General features: G+C 37.7%; 5 protein-coding genes across 7 annotated transcripts; 2 read left to right on the top strand and 3 right to left on the bottom strand.

Annotated features, from left to right (window-relative positions):
* Window positions 1-150: 150 nt before the first annotated feature.
* Window positions 151-4,712, bottom strand: CCT2 (chaperonin containing TCP1 subunit 2). Its single transcript, XM_066396663.1, has 10 exons — window positions 4,624-4,712; window positions 4,054-4,183; window positions 1,909-2,210; window positions 1,701-1,853; window positions 1,470-1,649; window positions 1,228-1,421; window positions 1,021-1,175; window positions 753-954; window positions 606-697; window positions 151-552 (listed from the first exon to the last, which is right to left on the bottom strand). The coding sequence occupies exons 1-10, from the start codon at window positions 4,624-4,626 to the stop codon at window positions 359-361; spliced, it is 1,605 nt and encodes a 534-aa protein (XP_066252760.1). The 5' UTR covers window positions 4,627-4,712; the 3' UTR covers window positions 151-358.
* Window positions 4,713-5,102: 390 nt separating this feature from the next.
* Sod1 (Superoxide dismutase 1) lies at window positions 5,103-5,911 on the top strand. The gene is made up of 2 exons (XM_066396678.1): window positions 5,103-5,302; window positions 5,360-5,911. The coding sequence occupies exons 1-2, from the start codon at window positions 5,240-5,242 to the stop codon at window positions 5,756-5,758; spliced, it is 462 nt and encodes a 153-aa protein (XP_066252775.1). The 5' UTR covers window positions 5,103-5,239; the 3' UTR covers window positions 5,759-5,911.
* Window positions 5,912-6,222: 311 nt separating this feature from the next.
* On the bottom strand, window positions 6,223-14,875 carry Ubr1 (Ubr1 ubiquitin ligase). Of its 3 annotated transcripts, none has more exons than XM_066396653.1 (10): window positions 14,626-14,875; window positions 14,408-14,511; window positions 13,419-13,628; window positions 12,689-13,315; window positions 12,266-12,634; window positions 10,848-12,126; window positions 10,491-10,786; window positions 10,251-10,440; window positions 9,904-10,198; window positions 6,223-9,853 (listed from the first exon to the last, which is right to left on the bottom strand). In XM_066396653.1, the coding sequence occupies exons 2-10, from the start codon at window positions 14,489-14,491 to the stop codon at window positions 7,810-7,812; spliced, it is 5,394 nt and encodes a 1,797-aa protein (XP_066252750.1). In that variant the 5' UTR covers window positions 14,492-14,511; window positions 14,626-14,875; the 3' UTR covers window positions 6,223-7,809. The 3 variants fall into 3 exon arrangements, with proteins under 3 accessions (XP_066252750.1, XP_066252751.1, XP_066252752.1); XM_066396654.1 differs by having other exon boundaries at window positions 9,904-10,195; XM_066396655.1 differs by lacking the exon at window positions 14,408-14,511 and having other exon boundaries at window positions 14,626-14,874.
* Window positions 14,876-15,560: 685 nt separating this feature from the next.
* Window positions 15,561-18,151, top strand: noi (splicing factor 3a subunit 3 noi). The gene is made up of 9 exons (XM_066396665.1): window positions 15,561-15,703; window positions 15,767-15,892; window positions 15,992-16,198; window positions 16,259-16,331; window positions 16,387-16,478; window positions 16,539-16,760; window positions 16,883-17,359; window positions 17,514-17,715; window positions 17,767-18,151. Exons 2-9 carry the CDS (start codon window positions 15,797-15,799, stop codon window positions 17,898-17,900), a joined length of 1,503 nt encoding a protein of 500 aa, XP_066252762.1. The 5' UTR covers window positions 15,561-15,703; window positions 15,767-15,796; the 3' UTR covers window positions 17,901-18,151.
* Yip1d1 (Yip1 domain-containing 1) lies at window positions 17,973-18,889 on the bottom strand. The gene is made up of 2 exons (XM_066396674.1): window positions 18,714-18,889; window positions 17,973-18,639 (listed from the first exon to the last, which is right to left on the bottom strand). Exons 1-2 carry the CDS (start codon window positions 18,820-18,822, stop codon window positions 17,999-18,001), a joined length of 750 nt encoding a protein of 249 aa, XP_066252771.1. The 5' UTR covers window positions 18,823-18,889; the 3' UTR covers window positions 17,973-17,998.
* Between the last annotated feature and the right edge of the window lie 330 nt (window positions 18,890-19,219).

The following is a 19,219-nucleotide window of genomic DNA, read 5'->3' as shown; positions in this document are numbered from 1 at the left end:
TGTATGCACCAAAACTTTTATTTTGTGTGAAGTATCTCAAACGTAATTGTCAATGAAATACTTGTTTTAAAATACATATTTATTTACCTGTCTCTCTATTCATCGATGACCAACAAATCATGAATCATAGGACAATAACAAGAAAACCAACAGTAATTAAGTGAGTTTTATTTACTGTTACCACAAAACCTTTCAGATTTCAAGCTATAAAAAATGACGTGACCATCTTTCGGTCATGAAAATGATTATAATGTTAAACAAAGTTCTAATAGGCAAATAAAATGCAACACTGGCAGCCTAATTAATTGCAAAATATGAGATTTTCAGTAAAATCTAAATTAAATAAAACAAATCGAGCCTAGCAATGGCCTCTGTCCTCTACTCGCTTCCTCGGCGCGGACTTGATGATACTGTCCACACGAAGAATCATTTCGGCGGCTTCAGTAGCTGAAATCAGCACTTGTCTTTTTACGGCAAATGATTCCGTAATTCCCAGCACGCGCATGTCGCCGATTTCACCTTTATCCATGTTCAGACCCATAGTGTTTTGACCTATAAACAAATACATACGTAATAAATTACATACAATATCATGGGTTCAGTACCGTTATTGTGTACTGCTCGCAATTCTGCAACTAGTTGAGCTGAATCGAAGCCGGCGTTATCAGCAATTATCGTGGGGAGCTGCAGTAATGCTCTAAAAAAAAGTTAGGACTCAAAATAATAACATAACAATTGAATTCCAAACTAACCTGACAAAGGACTCCATGGCTATAGCCTCTTTTCCTGGGGTATTCAGGGCTGCTTTGCTTACAGCGACCGCCATAATAGTTTCGCTACAACCTCCTCCGAACACTATGCGGCTCTCCTTTACCGTGGCGGCCAAGACGCATAGGGCGTCATGAAGGGACCGATCAGCTTCTTCGATAATTTGCTGAGTAGCTCCTCTGATTACTGAATATCAACAACATAATAAAAAATACACAAAAAAGCTAGGCTTAAATTGCAACAACCACATACCAATTGAACAGGCTTCACCTAGTGCTACTCCGCTAAACCTCAGCAAAGTGTCTTCCCCAATCATAACTTGTTCGATAAGCTCACATGTTCCCAATTTAACAGACTCAGGAGTGTCGAATGTAGAGACAATTTCACCTCCGGTTACCAAAGCTAACCTTTAGAATTGAGAAAAATTAATGTGGAATTTCAGGGAAAAGTTAATCCTACCTCTCGATTCCGTCAAAGTCGGCGTGCTCAATTGCCATAACGCCCGCGTCGGCAAAGAGTTGCTCTGGATAATTATAGATGAGCTGACGGTTAATGAATACATTGCAGTTGTGCTTGAGGATTTTGTTAACTTTATCCTTCATTTTTTCCTTTTCCGCCGACTCCAGTTCAGCTATTTTAGCCATTGAATCCACCTATAAGCTTCCTTTTTGACTAATATAAACATCAGTAAATAATCATACTTTAATTGAAGAACCAAAAACTTTGATTTTATCAGTGTCCATTGGAGTATTCGCGATTAGAATCTTAGCATTTTCGACCCGCTTGGGTTGATGAATACCTGGTTTCTTGTCCAATAAAAAACCCTCTTCTAGGAAAGACTCCTCCAGAGTGCCGCCGCTCTTTTTAATTATTTGTATAGCCTAAATGTTGCCAATTTAAGCATAACACTCTCTGGAGAAGAATTGACTTACTTGCAAATTCCCTGAACCTTTTAAACGTAACACTGCGTCGACGGCCAGTTTGGCAAAATGCTCTTTATGTTGAGATAGAATTTTGGAACTAAGAGTGGTGCGAGCAATATTCAACAAATCTTCGCGGAATTTGTCTAAATTAGCACTATTGTCCTGTAAACACATTATTCTTAATTTTAAGACAAAATTAATGTCATCATGATTATACCTGTGAGGCATCAGTGAGAGCTTTTCTCGCGATGTCTGAAGCTTTCCTCCATCCTGAAATGATTGTTTGTGGATGTAGTTTTTGATCAACAAGTTTTTCAGCTTCTTTCAGCAATTCAGAAGCCAAAACTGTGACTGACGTCGTTCCGTCACCAACTTCATCATCTTGTACTTTAGACATGTCAACTAGGACTTTAGCAGCTGCATTGTCCACTCCTACTGCCTTTAAAATTGTGGCACCATCATTGGTGACTTCTACTGAACCAGCATTTCGACCACTGGACACCAAAATTTTATCCATTCCTTATGTAAAGAGACATTCAAATCATTTAACGTTTTAGTACAGTTCCTGATAATAGTTTACTATCCAGTCTCAACCTTATCTTCAGTCTTTTTTTAAATGAACATTAAAAATTAAAGTATACAGTACCAGACAAAATTAGAGAGACTTTTTATTTGTTTAAACTACTCATGAAATATGTGTAATATAAATGCCTACACTACATTAAACAGTAACTTCGAAAAAATAACGTTTATGAAAATTAAAGTTCAAAAAAATATGTACATATGTTCTAAGAAAAAAAATATACAAGAAAATATTGTGTATCCGACGCGACATAATTAGAGCGACCGCTGTGATTTTAGGTAAATTAATATTAAAAATTTAGTATTTTGTCCAGTATCCTTTACTGGCAATGACTTGCTGACATCTGCTTGGCATTGATGCAATTAGCCTAGATATTGTGTCATCGTCAATAGAATTCCAAGCATTTTGGACTTCTTGCCACAGCTGATCCTTATTTGTGATCTTTTTGGTCCTAATTGTTCTATTAACTATCTCCCAGAGATTCTCTATCGGATTTAAATCCGGTGACTGAGGTGGCCATTGCAAAAGTCGAATATTTTTTTCAACAAACCACTGTTTCACAATTTTAGCCGTGTGCTTCGGATCATTGTCATGTTGAAACACAAATATTAGAGGCATTTCCCATTCGGCATATGGAAGCATAACATACTCTAATATGGCTCGATATAAAAACCTATCCATTTTATGGTCAATTTTATGAATAGGGCCCATACCATGAGCCGAAAAGCAACCCCAAACCATGATGTTGCCACCGCCGTACTTCACAGTGCCCGATACGTACTTGGGATCCAGCCTTTGCATAGCAGGGCGATGAATGAACTGTGCACCGTCACTGCCGAATATATTAAATTTGGATTCGTCGCTAAATAGCACTTTGCTCCAATCCTGGGTAGTCCAGTGTAAATGGCGAGTTGCAAACAACATGCGACTACCAAGATTTTTTTTGTTAGCAGTGGTTTCTTAGCTGGTCTTCTTCCAGGAAGTCCCACTTCTACCAGACGACGCTGGATGGTTCTTGAAGAAACACTGGGGGCACCTAGCTCTGCTAAAATTTGATTTGCAGACAGCTTTGGACATCTCTGACTAATCCTTTTTATTCTCCTATCTTCTTGTTTGCTTGTTTTTCATTTTCTTCCTCTTCGTTTTATATTTATAACCCTACCACGAAGCTGGAAATTTTTGATAGTTCTTGAAACAACCTGTTTTGTTACCCTAAATTGGTCTTTTATTGTTTTTTGTGGTATCCCAGCTTTATAGGCCTCAGTAATTTTTTCTTTAAGATCAATGGAGTAATGTTTTCTTAGAGGCATCTTGCACTATTCGGATGTATTAAACAACGGTATATGCGAACCACTATCCACAACAGGCAAACAGAAAATTGCAGGGTCGCTCTATTTTTGTCGCAAAATATATTCATTGGTATGTAAAAAATGCAGGTAAGGGACGGCATTCCTAGATAAACGCAAAATAAATATACAAACGCATATACCAGATGGGGTTTATAAAGTTCCTATTTCATTTGTATCATGGCATCAACATAAAAAAAATAAAACCAATTTTTAGTGAGTCTCTCTAATTTTGTCCGATACTGTATTTAAAGATAGAGAATCAATAATTAAAATGTAATACAAGTTTTTAAGTCACCAAGTACAGGTTACTAAATATATTTCAACAAGTAAGTATAAATAAACATGATAGTTAAAGGGTACCCAGAAAGTTAACAACCACCCATTTCCTCAGTACTTGACTTTATATGTGTGAAATAAACTGTCTAGTTACCTTTAGGTCCTAAAGTGCTTTTGACCAAATCTCCAATGGCAATGGCTCCCACAAAACTGCTTAATCTAGCAATTTCTGCTTTTTCTTCTTCAGCTTCATGCTTCAAGATTCGGACAGGATTCAAAGAAACCTGAAAACAATTAATTGTCTGTTGTAGAATATTAGTTTGGATTTGTACACTCTGCCATTCCCATTCCTTATTTATTGTTAGCGATTTTTTTTCATTTGACGCTATAATTTTATATATACTTCTTCCTCAATCTTCCCAACAGCAATTGAACAACTAGGTTCATTAGAAGGCTCTCATATCCACATGAGGCTTGGTTAATTACTGAAAATTATATAAATTCATTTGCTATGAACATTTTACAGACTGAAGGTAATTCGTGGACTGCAATACATTCGGACATTTCGGGGGGGTAGCTCTAGATAATTCATGAAAAATGCACGTGCTATACCCGGTTTAATGAAAATTGACACACCTGATTTCAAAAAGCGCATTATCCTGTGAAGGGCTCATTGAACAATACCCATTATTTGTACTTAAGAACATACAACATAAATACGTACCATTTTGTATTTTATAGTGCTGAATATCAGTTAATTTATAAGAATGTTATATATTTTGCTAAAGAAACACAAACCGCACTCTCTACACACAGAGCAATTGTTAACAATGAACGTTATGACGGAATGTAAGTGTCAAACAACTGAAATGAAGTTCGCCATACATTGGTGGGAAATAATGTAAAGTAAGTCAAGAAATATCAAAAATCCTAAAATAGTTTCAATTTGCTATATAAGGGTGCTTCCATGTTAATAAACTTAATTCTGGAATACGATGTGAGATGCGAGTTTTAGGTGGTCCATAGCATCATGATCTTGGTATCTTTTTGCATTTGAAATAATGATTTTAATTGTTTTGTCGTAGAAGCAGATATGACTTATTTCTCTTTGTCCTTGTCATATTTCTTCGTCAAGAGAAGGACACAACAAATTCTAAAAAGATTGTAGAATACGTAAATCTTATCCAGAAGTGTGGTGCAGTGTGAAAAACTCATATTCACCATTTTATAATAATTAAGTTTTTATTCAGCTTAGTCATTCCATGCTGTTACTCCTTTAGTTTCGAGCCGACGCGTTTTATATCTCTATCATTTCGTGGTAATAAACTTATTTCGCCACCATGGTCAAAGCTGTGGCAGTCCTGAAAAGCGATACCGCAAATGGCACCATTTACTTCTACCAAGTAAGCACCTAGGAAGGTCATCTAAAAAAGAACATTCCAGAATTTTTTCTTTTCCAGGAAGGAGATAATCCTCTCAAGGTAACGGGAGAACTCAGAGGTCTCAAACCCGGTCTGCATGGGTTCCACATCCACGAGTTTGGAGACAACACCAATGGTTGCATGTCGGCTGGGCCCCATTTCAACCCTGGCAAGAATGAGCATGGAGGGCCAACTGATTCTGAACGTCATGCAGGAGATTTGGGAAATGTAGAGGCGAATGCTGAGGGAGTTGCCAAAGTTAACATCACTGACAAACAAGTTTCATTAAGTGGCCCCAACAATATTATAGGGCGCACTATAGTAGTACATGCTGACCCTGATGATCTGGGAAAGGGTGGTCATGAATTGAGCAAAACTACTGGGAATGCTGGAGGGAGATTGGCTTGTGCTGTTATTGGGTTAGCCAGCCCCAACTAAAACCTTGAATTTGTTTTAAAAAATAATGGGGCCCTTTTGGGAATAGGGGATAGCCGTAAACTTTCAGGCCAAATTGAAATAGTTTAGGATTTTCTTTTTCATTCCAATGGTGTTAATCTTGTTATTAAATATGTTGATACACTATGAGCAGCAGTTTTACTTCTTTATTTTGTTAAGAAATAGGACGTTAAAGAAAATTGCCAGTTTGTCATGCTAATCTGAGACATTCTCTAGCACTTCATGACTATACAGGATGATTAATCACATTTTTAATATTCTATGCAGGGTGTACCACGTAATATTAAACAACATGGGGATCTTATGGGTAAGGTGCAAATTTTACCGTTTCTAAGATCCCCATACTGTTGATTCTCATGCGGAACATCGTGATCAGTGTAATCTATGATAAATGAAACCCAACTGCAAGTTGAACAAAAAAACTCTCATATATTTGGTTAACTTAACATTATGTACAGATTTAATAGATTTATTTTTTGCAAGAGATAGTTTTGCGTTTTTAGGGTTTACGCAGAAGTCGGTGCAATGAATATGAAGTAATAAAATTATGAAATTGACATATTACAAACAGAGATTGAAAATGGGTATATAGAGTCAGGAAATATTCATTATACTTACTTCTGCGATAGCGATAAAAATTTTTAATTTAAACTATGCCTAAGACGACCAAATTTCGATAAATATGTAGAAAAATTCGGTAACTACACGAGATACAGAAGAACGAATTGAACTCTCTAATTGTGGTTTTTGGAGACGAGTCTCGAGAAACGATTAAAAATGTTTGATGTTTTTTAAATACCTGACACATATCATGGATATATTCCAGGGGGCAATAGTACTCTATCAAATAATAAAAAAGGCAATAGACCCATGGTCAAAAGCGCACCATTTTTGATATACAGGGTGAAAAAGCTTCACATTTTTTTTCATATTTCTGTTTTTCTCACGTATGCTTCCAGTTAAATGTCTGAAATTTCGTACACCTATTTTCATTAAGATCCTCTGCAACAAAACATTAACATCGTCAAAGTCATATAGAAGGTGTTATATTTTTTTGGGACATCTATTATTTTATGCTTCGTATCTTTTTTGGAACACCCTGTGTGAATTTTGATGCTAAATGTGAAAATGGCCGGTAGCCATGTCAAAATCAAGATAAAATGATTAAAATGGCTATGACTTAGTCATGGCATCTTACAGACCGAAATATGTAGTCTCGCCTTTCTTAATTTGCATCGATAGATATTTTTGAAAATTCTACGTAAACACTGAAAGATATGAAAGTACTGCAAGAGATCAAAAAGCGAAGGAATTAAAGAAAGAATTTAAATTTGGTATCAGAATTCATACAAGGTGTTCTAGAAAAGGATACAAAGTATAAAATAGTACATAACTCAAAAAAACATAATACCTTGTATATGGCTACCGACGATTTTAACATTTTGTTATAGAGGGTGTTAAAGAAAATAAGTGTATGAAACTCCAAAAATTTAACTCAAGGTATATGTGAGAAAAATGCACTAATATGAGAAAAAATGTAAAACTTTATCACTCTATAAATGAAAAATGGCGAGTGTTTGATCTCAGATTTATTAGTATTGTTTTAATATTTTGCAAAGTATTATCACCCTCTGAAATATTTATATGATGATATGTTACACCTTGTATAAGCCATAACGCATTTAGTCATTAGTAAGAGGATTTTTCTCTTCAAAACAGATTATGCCAATAGTCAATACTATTTGCATAGTTACCGAGATTTGCATATTAACATGGAAATTCGTCCATCCTGTACAGAGTCGAAGCTGTTTTAAAACTTCTATAATTGTCTCCAAAAGAAAGAGTCTTAATTTCTCATATTTAGAGCTAAAGAAACAGTAAACACCTCAACGCATATCGTTTTAATAGTTAGATATAGCCGGAGCAATTGGTGAGACAATTTAAAAATCTACGTGTATGCGTTTGTGTATCACAAATCAGATTTTGCCTCCTGTAACTTAATACTAAATTGTGTAATAATAAGTTAAAGAAATTCACAGCATGTTCCATGTCGTCGCGACAATATGATTGCTAGTCTCGATCTGCCTGGCTATCTCTTCGTGTATGCTATGATTAAGCCACATCATATGCAACTTATCGTACCGCTCCTTGTTTAATCTAAGCGGGTTGCCCCGCCTCAGGCCTTGATCAGTTTCCCCGTGTTCGTCTAAATAGGGTGGCGGCATGAAGCACCCCCTGTGTGGGGTGGCCAGGAGCAAGAGTTCACAATCTCTGATTCTCAGAAAGATTCCCACTCCGGCTCCGCAAATACTCGCGTGACCATTGCAGGCCCCAACGGGAATTTTTTTGAATTCAGTCTGACAACAGTAGCTTTGCGAACACAAAACTTCTCCACACACCAAACACATGGTGGGATTGCGGCATTCTTCTCCGTTATTTGGGCATGTGAACGTCGAAACTGCATTTATAAGTTCACTATAGTCTTCGGGTAAGTCTACGAGTCTTGGAGGACCCGGAAGGCATTGCGGGGGAGTATGCTGCATTACTTCTGGGTGGTTAATCCACTTTTGGACCAGTTGTTGGACTATCTCACTTCCCAACAACTCTCGAGGCGATGTGGGCATGTCCAAATAGGCGCACATGTTTTCAAAGGTGTCCCCTCCGGTTTCTTGAAGACAGTTCGGGGCTGGAACTTCGGTTAAATAGTGATAAAAGAGCACGCAGCATCGTAAAAATGAACGTGAGGCTTCTTTTACCGATTCCCAAACTTTGTAGGCGCAAATCTGCCCCCCCAGTTGCCTCTTGAATATCGCCATTAAAAGACTGTCTAGGGTCTCGTCACTGGTAGCAGATCCGTCGGAAACTTTCCACGAATCAGGGTTGCTATTTAGGAGGCACTGAACTATGTTTAGAACGAACATTAGCCTAAGCAAGTGCCACTCTAAAACGCTTGCAGTAGGAATGGAAGTTTCCGTGTCCTCGACTAATAAACTGGGGAGGGCAAAGGTCAGTGATACTAAGAACCCAAAGGGATCGAAATCTAGAATAGAAGCATCATCCTGCGGGTTTTGGAGTAAAATACTGAGCAAATTCAAGGCGTGGCTTTTTACTAAGTCGTTTTTGCCCCAAGTTTTGCCAAATAGGGCAACAACCCGAACTAAATTTTCAAGCGAATCTCTGTGCCTACTCGTCAACGAACCTAAAAGAGGCTTCATTTGGTAGTCGGTGACCGTTTCAATCGCGTGTGTAGTATAGGCCAAAGATTTCCACACCATAGGAATCACTCGCTTATCCGATGGATGTGGCGGCACGTTGAGTCCCCTCGTATAAGTAAATTGACCGAAAATTTGAATCATCTCTTGCATTTGCACATTAAGCTCTACATCTGAAGTTCTAAACAGATCGATAAAATCCTTCGATAAATGTTTGTTAGTCTTATCCACAATGGTAGCAAAAAACACCTGATAGGGCTGTAAAATGCAGTTCACTTCACATTCCTCCGCAAGCTCCTGTTCGGGTTCAGTTTTGTTGCCCGTTGCATTTGAGGCTTCCATGCACGGAACGCAATGAAGGTTCGTGCATTCCTCAACTAAGTTGCACTTGATGATACCGTGGCACACTTTATTTGTCTTACTAATAATGAATTTCAGATTATCTATGAACTCTCTAAAAGTCAATTCGCTTTCGCGAGTACTGGGCTGCAGCTTGCTAAGGGACGGAACCACGGGCAAAACAGTGTTACTAAGACATTCGCACAACGGACATAGAAACTCCTGTTTATCTACGTCGAAACTTGAGGGGTGACGGAGACGATAAGGGCGCCTATGCTCTCTCACCATGACGTTGTCGAAGAATTTTCCCCAACAGTCGCTATGCATCACATGTCCGCAAGTGCTGGTATGTGGAGAGGGGCTGATGATTGAACTCAAAAATAAAGGATTATTGTTTTTCGGTTCAGAGTTCTGATGAAAATCTTTCGGTTGTTTGTTTAATACTGTGGCTTGGTGCACGAATGCGGCCAATACCATGGAGGAATCTTTGGCGGTGATGCGTTCTCCTTCTTGACACAAAATGCACCTAGTTTTTAAAATTAGTTTAAAAAATAGTGAATGAAGTACAACATTTACCTGTAAGTATTTTCGCAAGCTACACGAGTAGACTGATTCGGGCCTAAGGCCACGGTATGGCTTTCAGTCACCTCCATGCTGTCATTACTTATCTCCTCCGCTTGTTCAGCTTCGACACCTACATTAATGTTTTCAAACATCTTCGCATTTTCTTTGATAAAGCTCTTTTGCTGGGCGGCCATCTGGGCCATTATTTTCGCCCGTTTTTCAGCTGCTAACTTAGCTCTCCTCTCCTTCTCCGTCAAGTCATCAGGGTTATCGCTGCTGCTGCGCGGTTTCTCCATTTCAGCATCTTCTAAAATTAATAATCTTCAAAAGTCAAATAAATAATCAAAATAGGATCTTGCCTGGAATTTTTTTGATCATTTGATGATATTTCTGCAGTGTCCACTGAAGAAGACCTTTATGCGAATCTATCCTACGGCAAGACTTTAGCATCTCCTCCATCAATTGAAAAATCCTAAATTTGCTGGCTTTTTCTATGAATTTGAAGAACGGGTAGTGCCCGGACTCTTCTTCTTGCAGCCCGTAGCCCACCTTAAATCAAACTGTAGTTCAAATATCTCAAGAAACATACACAAACTCACAAGATGTAACACTTTATGGAATTGATTCTCTGAAAAACTGCGTGCTCGCAAGTTCAAACCTCGCTCCATGATGGTTTGGATGATGTGCAGCATCACATCGCATTGCAGCATGTTGACGAGTAAAGAGAACGATTCGCACAATTTGGGAAGGTTTGGGGGAGGACAACACTCGATTTCGCTATTGGTTTTTCGACGTTTGCGTTGCTCCTCTTCTGCTTTCGACATTTCCTCCCGAGTGTAATGATAGAAAAACACATTGAATTCGTTGAAGTATTGAGGAAGAAGTTCGTAAGTGCCTATAATTGAAGAAGTACGTAAAAAACTTGAAACGGTGATTATGAAATAATGAAAACTCACCCTTAGAACTAGTCGACTTCGAGGGTTTATTAAATTTAGCAATCTCGTGTATGACAGTTTCGAAATCTCCATCTTCATCTTCCAAATCGTCCGACACGCACTTGATCAACTCTGAATGCGGTGCCTGCTTTATGCACAATGCGTGCAAAATGTCCTTTTTGATCCTGTCTTTGTTAGTTACCTGGCTGACGCCTGGCATGTGTCTTTCACCAATAATCACAATCATTAGATACAGGAATTCCTCTACTAGGTTGATCGTCTGACGCATGCTGTCCTCCTCGGATGATTTCAGGCTAGTAATCTCAAAGTCCGCTAAGGCCCAATTAATCAGGCTGAATTTGTTGAGAATGTGGATCAGAAATTCGTTGCTTTCGATAAGAGAGGCGCCGATTTGCAGCAACGTAATATCCCGATCGAGCATCTCAGATCTGCATTTGACGTTGTGGTAGAAATAAAGAGTGTTGAGGAGGGCATAACCGTTGCGCCTCCACATTCCCGCGTGTACTTGCGCTATCATCACTTGAGCTCTTAAAACAGGTTCAATTATCTGCACGGGGGTCGGCTTGGACTGTTGCAATTCGGGGCTGTCGAAGTGCAGCCCAAATTTCTCTAGATGAAGGTGCAACGCTGCCAATAGTCTAGATAGAGGCAGATGGATTGAAACGGGTTTCGAGGAAACGTCGTAATATAAACAAGCTGTACTATGATCGGCTAACTCTCGAACCTCCCCAGCCCTGTTTGGATCGTAGCAAGGATTTTCATCCAGGGTTTTCAACAAACTGCGATAAGCCTTGACCAATACGACTTTGTCTGTGGCGCACCAAGTAATAACGTGCGAGATGCAATGAGCAATTTTGATATACAAGTTAAATCCTGATTCCCATTCCGGTTCGAATTCCATATGCTGTCCTACTTGTCTGGTAACTGCGTCCATTCCTTGCATCATTACTAGCAGGTCTACTAACAATTTGAAACCATGCAAAAAGTTTTTCTTCAAGTCGTCGGACCATGACGAAGGAACGGAAGTCAATAAGTACTTCAAATCAAACAACATAACCAGGCTGCGTTTAAAGCTCGAATGATAAGAGGGATTCCTTTCAAACTCCAATTTACCATCTCTATTGCATTTAGGTTGATATTCGGATATCAAAGTATTTAATAGGTGATAGAGAACATCGTCATTGGCTATTAGGTGATGCGCCAAGGTGGGAACAGTGAAGAGTTGCACGGAAATTGAAGATATTGAATACGAATGCTCGTGGTCATCCCTGATGTAGTCCTAAAGTAAATAATAAAAACCTTGAGTAATAAATCTAAACATGAAGTTCGATCTAAATTTTGGTTAAAATTAAAACATCAACGAAATTTATGTCCGTTTATCATACAACAAAATGAAAACAATTTAAAACGCAACCAACCTTCATAATTTGGCCATAATTCTTGGTAAAAACCTTGGCTAAAGTTCTCTTGTTTTCATATTCCAGCAACATTCCGGCAATCAGCAACCGGTGCAATTGAGTCCTGGCACTTTTCCACAATGTAGAATCCTTCACCATTATTTGAGAGAGCAACGACTGTTTGTGCTTTGGATGTATTTCCTGGATGCAATCGGAAAATACCGCTCTGAAACCTCTGCCGTTGGCCAGGAACTTCTCGAGCCAAGCCAGCAATTTCTGGGAAAATATTTGATGCGCCACGACATAGGCGTGTGTTACGTGAACTTTGAGGGGCTTGCTGCCGTTACGAGAGGTGTACTTTTCAATGTCATGTTGAAGCTCTCTGCAGGTCTAAATATTATCCACAAATGAAATATAAATTGCAGAATAAATAAGTTAACAAACCTGGAAAGAGGCACACTTCACGACGGCTCTGCCTTCTCGATCAATATTCGTAACAAATTCGGTTGAGCTTCGGTGATTACATTTCAAAACTCTGCTTAAGGTGTTGATTACTTGTTCGAATGTGTGTACTTCGTCGTTGTACAGTATAGTGCAGTATATGTCGAAAGCAATAAACAATTCAGAAACTACACCTCCACCTTCCCAGCCGCCAACATTTGCGAGTCGATCAAAAGTGCTCCACATCACATGTCTGAAGACAAGTCGGGCCCTTTCAACGACGTCAGCAGGCAGATCTCCTTTACCATCGTCATTAATGGACGAATTTACTTGATGGGCACTGCAAAACGGATCTCTTTTCCACGCTTCGACATCGCCGCAATCACAACAGCCGCCACCCCCAGAAGCGCCCATCCTATACTTGTGGAACCTGTGACTAGAGTTTTTGAAACAGTCCACGCACAATACACAGGTCTTGTCCATTCCACATTCCCTGCAAGAGTAGGTTGGTTCTCCGTTTTTGAAAAAACGACCACATACAGAGGGGTAGCTCTTTGCTTGCGTGATCTGTGGCAAGATCTCTTCGCTGTTGCCTTTGCATATAAAAGTCGCTAAAGGACCAAAGAGTAGCTGGAAGGTGCATGGATTAACAGAGATTGAACAAAAGTTAAGTAATTTTGGGAGTTTAGAATGAGACAAGTTTTTTTTATTAATTACATGCCAAGTTGCTTACATCTTGAGCCATATTCTCATCAAACTGCCAACTCAAGCAACTGTCATTGAGAGTTGGGCAGTAGACCTTGGGCACAAATACATCCCAGAACTTATCAATACTACTTCCTGAAAATGTGCCATTGTCAAATGCTGCCAGCCATTCTGCAACAATCCCCTGACTTGGTGGATGCTCCTGGGACATCTCTACATCAGTAGTATCATCCATTTTCTGAGAAATGAATCTTCACTATATTCATGCTATTACATTTAAATGTTAGAGATAACAACATTAAAATTTATTGTTAATGCTAATAATATATTTTATTCAATACTGTATTCTAGATCAGTTTACTTTGTTCTGCAGTGTGCTTATTTGCAGCTGGTAAAGCAAACACTACAGTCCCTGATACTGTAATTTTGTTGTTAAGCAACCTTATCAGATTCTAATTAGGGATCTAACATTCAAAGAAATGCAGTCATTTTCACAAATATTCACTTGATTAAATTAAACATTTTTCTTTTACTATGACCATAGTGGGCACAAATCTTAACCTAAAGATAATTTGAAACATTGAAATATTCACTTTTATGCTCATACAAATAGGCAACTATTTATAAAATCTATAATAAATTCATTTGAGACTGACAGACTTTGATAAATATCTCATTGGATTGGTTTGTATTAGGGGACTGCCTAATTTTTTGACCAGAATAAAAACAAATTGATTTGAAAAAAGAAACGAGACTGAAAGATTTAAACACATATGCAATAAAGATTTCATATGTGATGTACAAACCTAAAACATTAAACTTTTTAAATAAAGCACTCTTTTCGAAAAATTAAAAGTAACACTGTTAAAACATGGGGGCTTATTACAGGACAGCCCATCCTGTACCTATCTAAATAGTTAAAGCAACAATAATGCCAAATATCATAATTGGTGATATGAGTTTAGCATGTGATGAACTGAAGCATCATGCTCAGACAAAACAAAAGGCAGTAGTCACCTTTTTCAATATCAACTTATTCTTGAGTTCACTTTCAAAATCAGCTGGCATGGGAGGAATTTTCCCCAGGGGATGGGTGTACATGGTGAGACAAAGGCTTAACACTGGAATATTGAGACTATTCTGAGAGGTACGTTCGCACGTTATAATACGCTTTTACCGATAGAAAGGACTGCTTTCTAAAAATCCAACAATAGAAATCTAAAAATTTGACTTACCAAAACTTCACTTCCTTTTGGGCATTTGCCAAGATTGATTCCTTAACAAAGGTTGCTTGATGCGAACTTGCAATTTGAACCTGTTATACGTCCCAACAGATCTTCTTACTTCTGCTTCCACAACAGTTATTATTAAGCTTTTTAACGAAATGGAAATGAAAAGGAAAAAACTTTTAATTTTAATAGGAATATGATCACAAAAAAAACAACAAAGGATTATGATTAACTGTCACCTATCACCACGATACTGTCTTATTGACACTGTGACATCTCTAACGTAGTGGGGGTTAAGTCAGCTATCAGGGTTTGTGGAACCAACTACTGCTACATAACCAGAATATTAAATCAGAGCCATCTATTGCAAACATCACAGATCACATTACTATATTTACTTTTTACTTTGTGAGGTTAATTTTTCGCTTCATTCGAACGCTCTGTGGTGCATTATACACTCGAGAGTAGTTCACACCGAGAACCTGCACCGACAAGTGACACTCACAGGAGTGACAGTTAACGAGTAGCAGGGACGGAAATAGCGAAAGGGTTGGTTAGCTATATAAACCCAAACAGACCCTTAAAATCTCTCTTATATCTCTGATCTCTTATACCTCTTATCTCTTATATACTCTTACTCTCAGCTCTCTCGAGGTAACGTACCACGATTATCACCCTCAGTATAGTATATACAGACTGTGATAATAAACGTAGCAATAGTTTTGTGTAAATAAAGATAGTCGAGCAGTATCAGCGCGTATTTTGTATCTACGACTAGTATCTTTGCCGGGTTAGAATACTGGTCCCTTCAGCGTGTCCGACTCGTAACGGGAGAATAGATCACCCCGTTAGCACCCACAACACACCGCGTTACTCCGAACCCTATCGGTAAACGCAAACACCTACAAACCCGACAGTTCTGTTACTACTTTATTTGACACTCTTAATTCTGTCAAATTTATGATAAAGAACATTCTGGTGTAGAAAGTGCAAGATAGTACAAAAAGATCAGTGATAAAGAACTGTCTTTTACTTGTCTAGGTGTTTGGGAGTTGCGATACAGTTCTTAGACACACCGACAGAAGTGGAGGTTTTCTAATAATTTTTTCTTTAATTTAATTTCAACCGAAATTGTTAATTAAAATAGTTTTAAAACGTTAAAAGGAAGTTTCAGAACATGGAGACAATTCTAGAGCAGCAAAGGCGGTATCATGAAGAAAAGGAAAGACTAGTAGATGCAATGGTCAAAGAAATGCTTCATAAGAAAAACACGGTAATTATTTTTTAACTTTTTTCTTAATGCTAATATTATTACAATTAGTCTCATAAAGAAAACCACTATTATCTTACAATGGCTTTTCTCTATGTGTAGTATCGAGAACAAATAAATTCTGACCAAAGGATGAAATACATGTTGGATAGATATATGGCTTCGACCAATAAACTCATAGAGCTGTATGAGGACAAGGATGGACAGAGAAAAGCCGAAGTTGCCTCTCTTACAGGTCCCAATGAGTTTAATGAATTTTATAGCAGATTGAAACAGATAAAGGATTTCTATCGACGACACCCCAATGAGGTATGATCATAAATACTTTAATTGAAAATGAGAAATTAGAACCTTTATTATGTGGTTTAGATTAGTGTACCAATGTCTGTAGAGTTTGATGAATTTGCCAAAGCCAGAGAAAATCCCAGCGAAGAAATGTCAAGTAAGGGAATTTATATAAACAATTAATACTTTATATAATAATTATGGACTTTCAGACTTGGTAGAATTTACAGATGAAGAAGGATATGGAAAGTTTTTGGATTTACATGAATGTTATGAGAAATATATCAATTTAAAAGGCATTGAGGTATCATTGTTGAATATCTAGGTATTTACCTCATTTTCTACATACAATTATTATTTACAGAAAGTTGATTACATTACTTACCTTTGCATGTTTGATCGGCTGTATGATATTCCTAAAGAAAGAAAATCTGGCGAGTACCGAAAATATCTGGTCACACTTATAGAATACCTGTCCTGGTATATTCAAAGAATCAAGCCACTTATGCATCTGGATCTTGTTTTGGAGGATGAGGCTATGAAGGCCTCAATTGAATTTGAGGCAGGAAATTGTCGGGGATGGCCAGTAAGTTACCCATAAATTCTTGAATCTTCATCACAATTTTATACACACAATTAATAAATCGCAAAATAATCACAATCAATAATAAAAAAATACACACAAAACATTTTATACAACAATTATAGAAAGATACTAGCTCTGCATTGGCTAATGTTGGTGCCCACTTGGATTTATCAGCATTCTCAAGCTGGGAAGAACTTGCTTCTTTAGGACTAGACAGATTGAAGTCAGCCTTAGTGGCTTTGGGTCTGAAGTGTGGGGGAACCCTAGAAGAGAGGGCTCAGAGGTTGTTTTCCACTAAAGGACAGAGTTCCTTGGATCCTTCACTCATGACTAAAGGATCCAAGGGAAAGGCCAGCAAGGAGAAAGAGCTTTTGCGTCACAAAGAATTAGCCTCAATGGAAGGGCAAGTGTACAAATTATCAGAAATTGTGAGTGAACAACGAGTGGCCACAAAGGAGAATGTGCAGCGCAAACAAGCCAGAACAGATGGAGAACGGGATGATAGTGATAATGAGGAATCTGAGGATGAAAGTCCTGATGAGGCAGACGATGATGTGCCTTATAATCCAAAAAATTTACCTCTGGGTTGGGATGGCAAGGTAAAATTTACTATTATTTTTTACTGAAATTTATTTCAGCAAAATCGCCAGTATAAACAATTTGAAATTCATCTGGTCTTTTTTTGGAGGACAATTTTTCTAATAATTAATATTATTTATGACCTAATTTAATGCTTTTATAAATTTTTCTCAGCCCATACCTTACTGGTTATACAAATTGCATGGACTGAATATCAGCTATAATTGTGAGATATGTGGGAACTTTGTCTATAAAGGTCCGAAAGCATTCCAGAGGCATTTTGCTGAATGGAGACATGCACATGGTATGCGGTGCTTAGGCATTCCCAATACTGCTCATTTCGCAAATGTAACTCAAATTGAGGATGCTTTAGCTTGTAAGTTTCTTTTTTAAATTATTTAGTAGCGTTTCATGGAGCAAGTTGCAGTGTGGGAGAAACTGAAGGTGCAAAAGCAGCTTGAAAGGTGGCAGCCAGAAACTGAAGAAGAGTATGAAGACTCACAGGGTAATGTTGTTAACAGGAAGACCTATGAAGATCTTAAAAGACAAGGGTTACTTTAAAAAATCAACAATGTATTGTCTTCACCTTGGAGTTTAAAAAGGACATTTTTAATAATAAATACACAAAATAAGTAAATTAACATTGTTTTTTTTTGTAATTAAAAAAGTACCAATAAAACAAACACTCCATAAACTAAAGCAGATGGATACATGATTAAAGGTTGTTGCTGCTTATCACCTGAAACTGCTACAAACAGCCTTGAAGTCGAAAAGCTGGCCCAGAAAACAGTAACACCTGCTAAAACCATACCTATAGGCCCGCTGAGTCTAAAAAACACCCCTAAAAATGACAACCCTACAACAGGAATTAGACAGTATCCCAGAATTGATGCAACAGTGCTAAAAGTAACAACATTCTGAGCACTGGTCATAAGTGACAATAAACAATACATAAGAATACAAGAAATCATTGAAAATCCATAAATATAGCTGAATGATTGAGATTTTCCAGCTAGAAATAGGGACACAGCTAAGGCAAGACAAAAAAATACTGGTCCAGCCAAATCTGAGTCTTTAGTTAAATAATCAGCATCATCTGCAAGACTGTGACTTCTTAATGGATTCAATACTGCCAAAACTTTTTCTAGAATCCTGTCAGGATATATCTCAAGTTCTTCCAAGAGAGGAGGTTCATCTAGGTCATCCTCAGGCTCTTTAGTGTCATAGTCATTTGGGTTGTAGAAGCTGGCAGGGAACTGTGAGTACTGTTGACCAGCATATTCTTCGTGAGTCTTGAATTCTAAAGTACAAATGGGTTTATTAAACGCCTAGACTGAAACACACCTGGAGGATGGAAGATTTAAGTAAACCTACCTAATTGTTGGTTTGAAAACTGTTGATAATCTTGTTCGTAATAAGATTGTTGCAATGGAATTTCAGCTTGATTGTTGAAATAAAACTCTTGATTTGAGAAATCTCCCATTTTTTAGTAAATACTGGATTCTGTTTTTCAAATTTATGTAATTAATGATTCGTAATTGTAAATGCTATGACTTTCGTGTCAAGACATTATTATGTCATTTTTTATGACTTGTGGATGACAAGGGCCCCTTCTTATGACTTATAATTTCGAATTAAAACCATAATGATTGATATATCACGTGATTTTTAATTTTAATATCATTTAAAAATCATGTGGTTTTTATATAATATATATTGATCCGAAATCATAAGTCAAAAGAAAGAGGCTTTGGTCTTGAGCGGTATCTAGTGATCGATAGCAGAATGTTATTAAAGAAAAAAAATTCCAAATGAATTTTCTTTATCTGCGATGTCACATTCCTTTAAAAGATGTCGCGCCAACGTGGGAACATTTCGTA

This window comes from Euwallacea similis, chromosome 13 (assembly GCF_039881205.1).
Source record: "Euwallacea similis isolate ESF13 chromosome 13, ESF131.1, whole genome shotgun sequence".
NCBI lineage: Eukaryota > Metazoa > Arthropoda > Insecta > Coleoptera > Curculionidae > Euwallacea > Euwallacea similis.
Note: the sequence above shows the minus strand (reverse complement) of the source record. Positions and strands in the feature narration are given on the sequence as shown.

Coding starts and splice junctions, on each gene's coding strand:
- Yip1d1 (XM_066396674.1), bottom strand. CDS start 18,822: ATGGGAGATTTCTCAAATCAAGAGTTTTATTTCAACAATCAAGCTGAA. Junction 18,640..18,713: donor GTTTTCAAACCAACAATTAG/GTAGGTTTACTT, acceptor TTTGTACTTTAG/AATTCAAGACTCACGAAGAA.
- Sod1 (XM_066396678.1), top strand. CDS start 5,240: ATGGTCAAAGCTGTGGCAGTCCTGAAAAGCGATACCGCAAATGGCACC. Junction 5,303..5,359: donor GCACCATTTACTTCTACCAA/GTAAGCACCTAG, acceptor TTTCTTTTCCAG/GAAGGAGATAATCCTCTCAA.
- Ubr1 (XM_066396653.1), bottom strand. CDS start 14,491: ATGTACACCCATCCCCTGGGGAAAATTCCTCCCATGCCAGCTGATTTT. Junction 12,635..12,688: donor TGAAGTGTGCCTCTTTCCAG/GTTTGTTAACTT, acceptor GATAATATTTAG/ACCTGCAGAGAGCTTCAACA. Junction 10,441..10,490: donor TCCATAAAGTGTTACATCTT/GTGAGTTTGTGT, acceptor GTTTGATTTAAG/GTGGGCTACGGGCTGCAAGA.
- CCT2 (XM_066396663.1), bottom strand. Junction 1,854..1,908: donor CTCTCACTGATGCCTCACAG/GTATAATCATGA, acceptor ATGTGTTTACAG/GACAATAGTGCTAATTTAGA. Junction 1,650..1,700: donor AAGGTTCAGGGAATTTGCAA/GTAAGTCAATTC, acceptor GGCAACATTTAG/GCTATACAAATAATTAAAAA.
- noi (XM_066396665.1), top strand. CDS start 15,797: ATGGAGACAATTCTAGAGCAGCAAAGGCGGTATCATGAAGAAAAGGAA. Junction 16,332..16,386: donor TCCCAGCGAAGAAATGTCAA/GTAAGGGAATTT, acceptor ATGGACTTTCAG/ACTTGGTAGAATTTACAGAT. Junction 16,479..16,538: donor TCAATTTAAAAGGCATTGAG/GTATCATTGTTG, acceptor TATTATTTACAG/AAAGTTGATTACATTACTTA.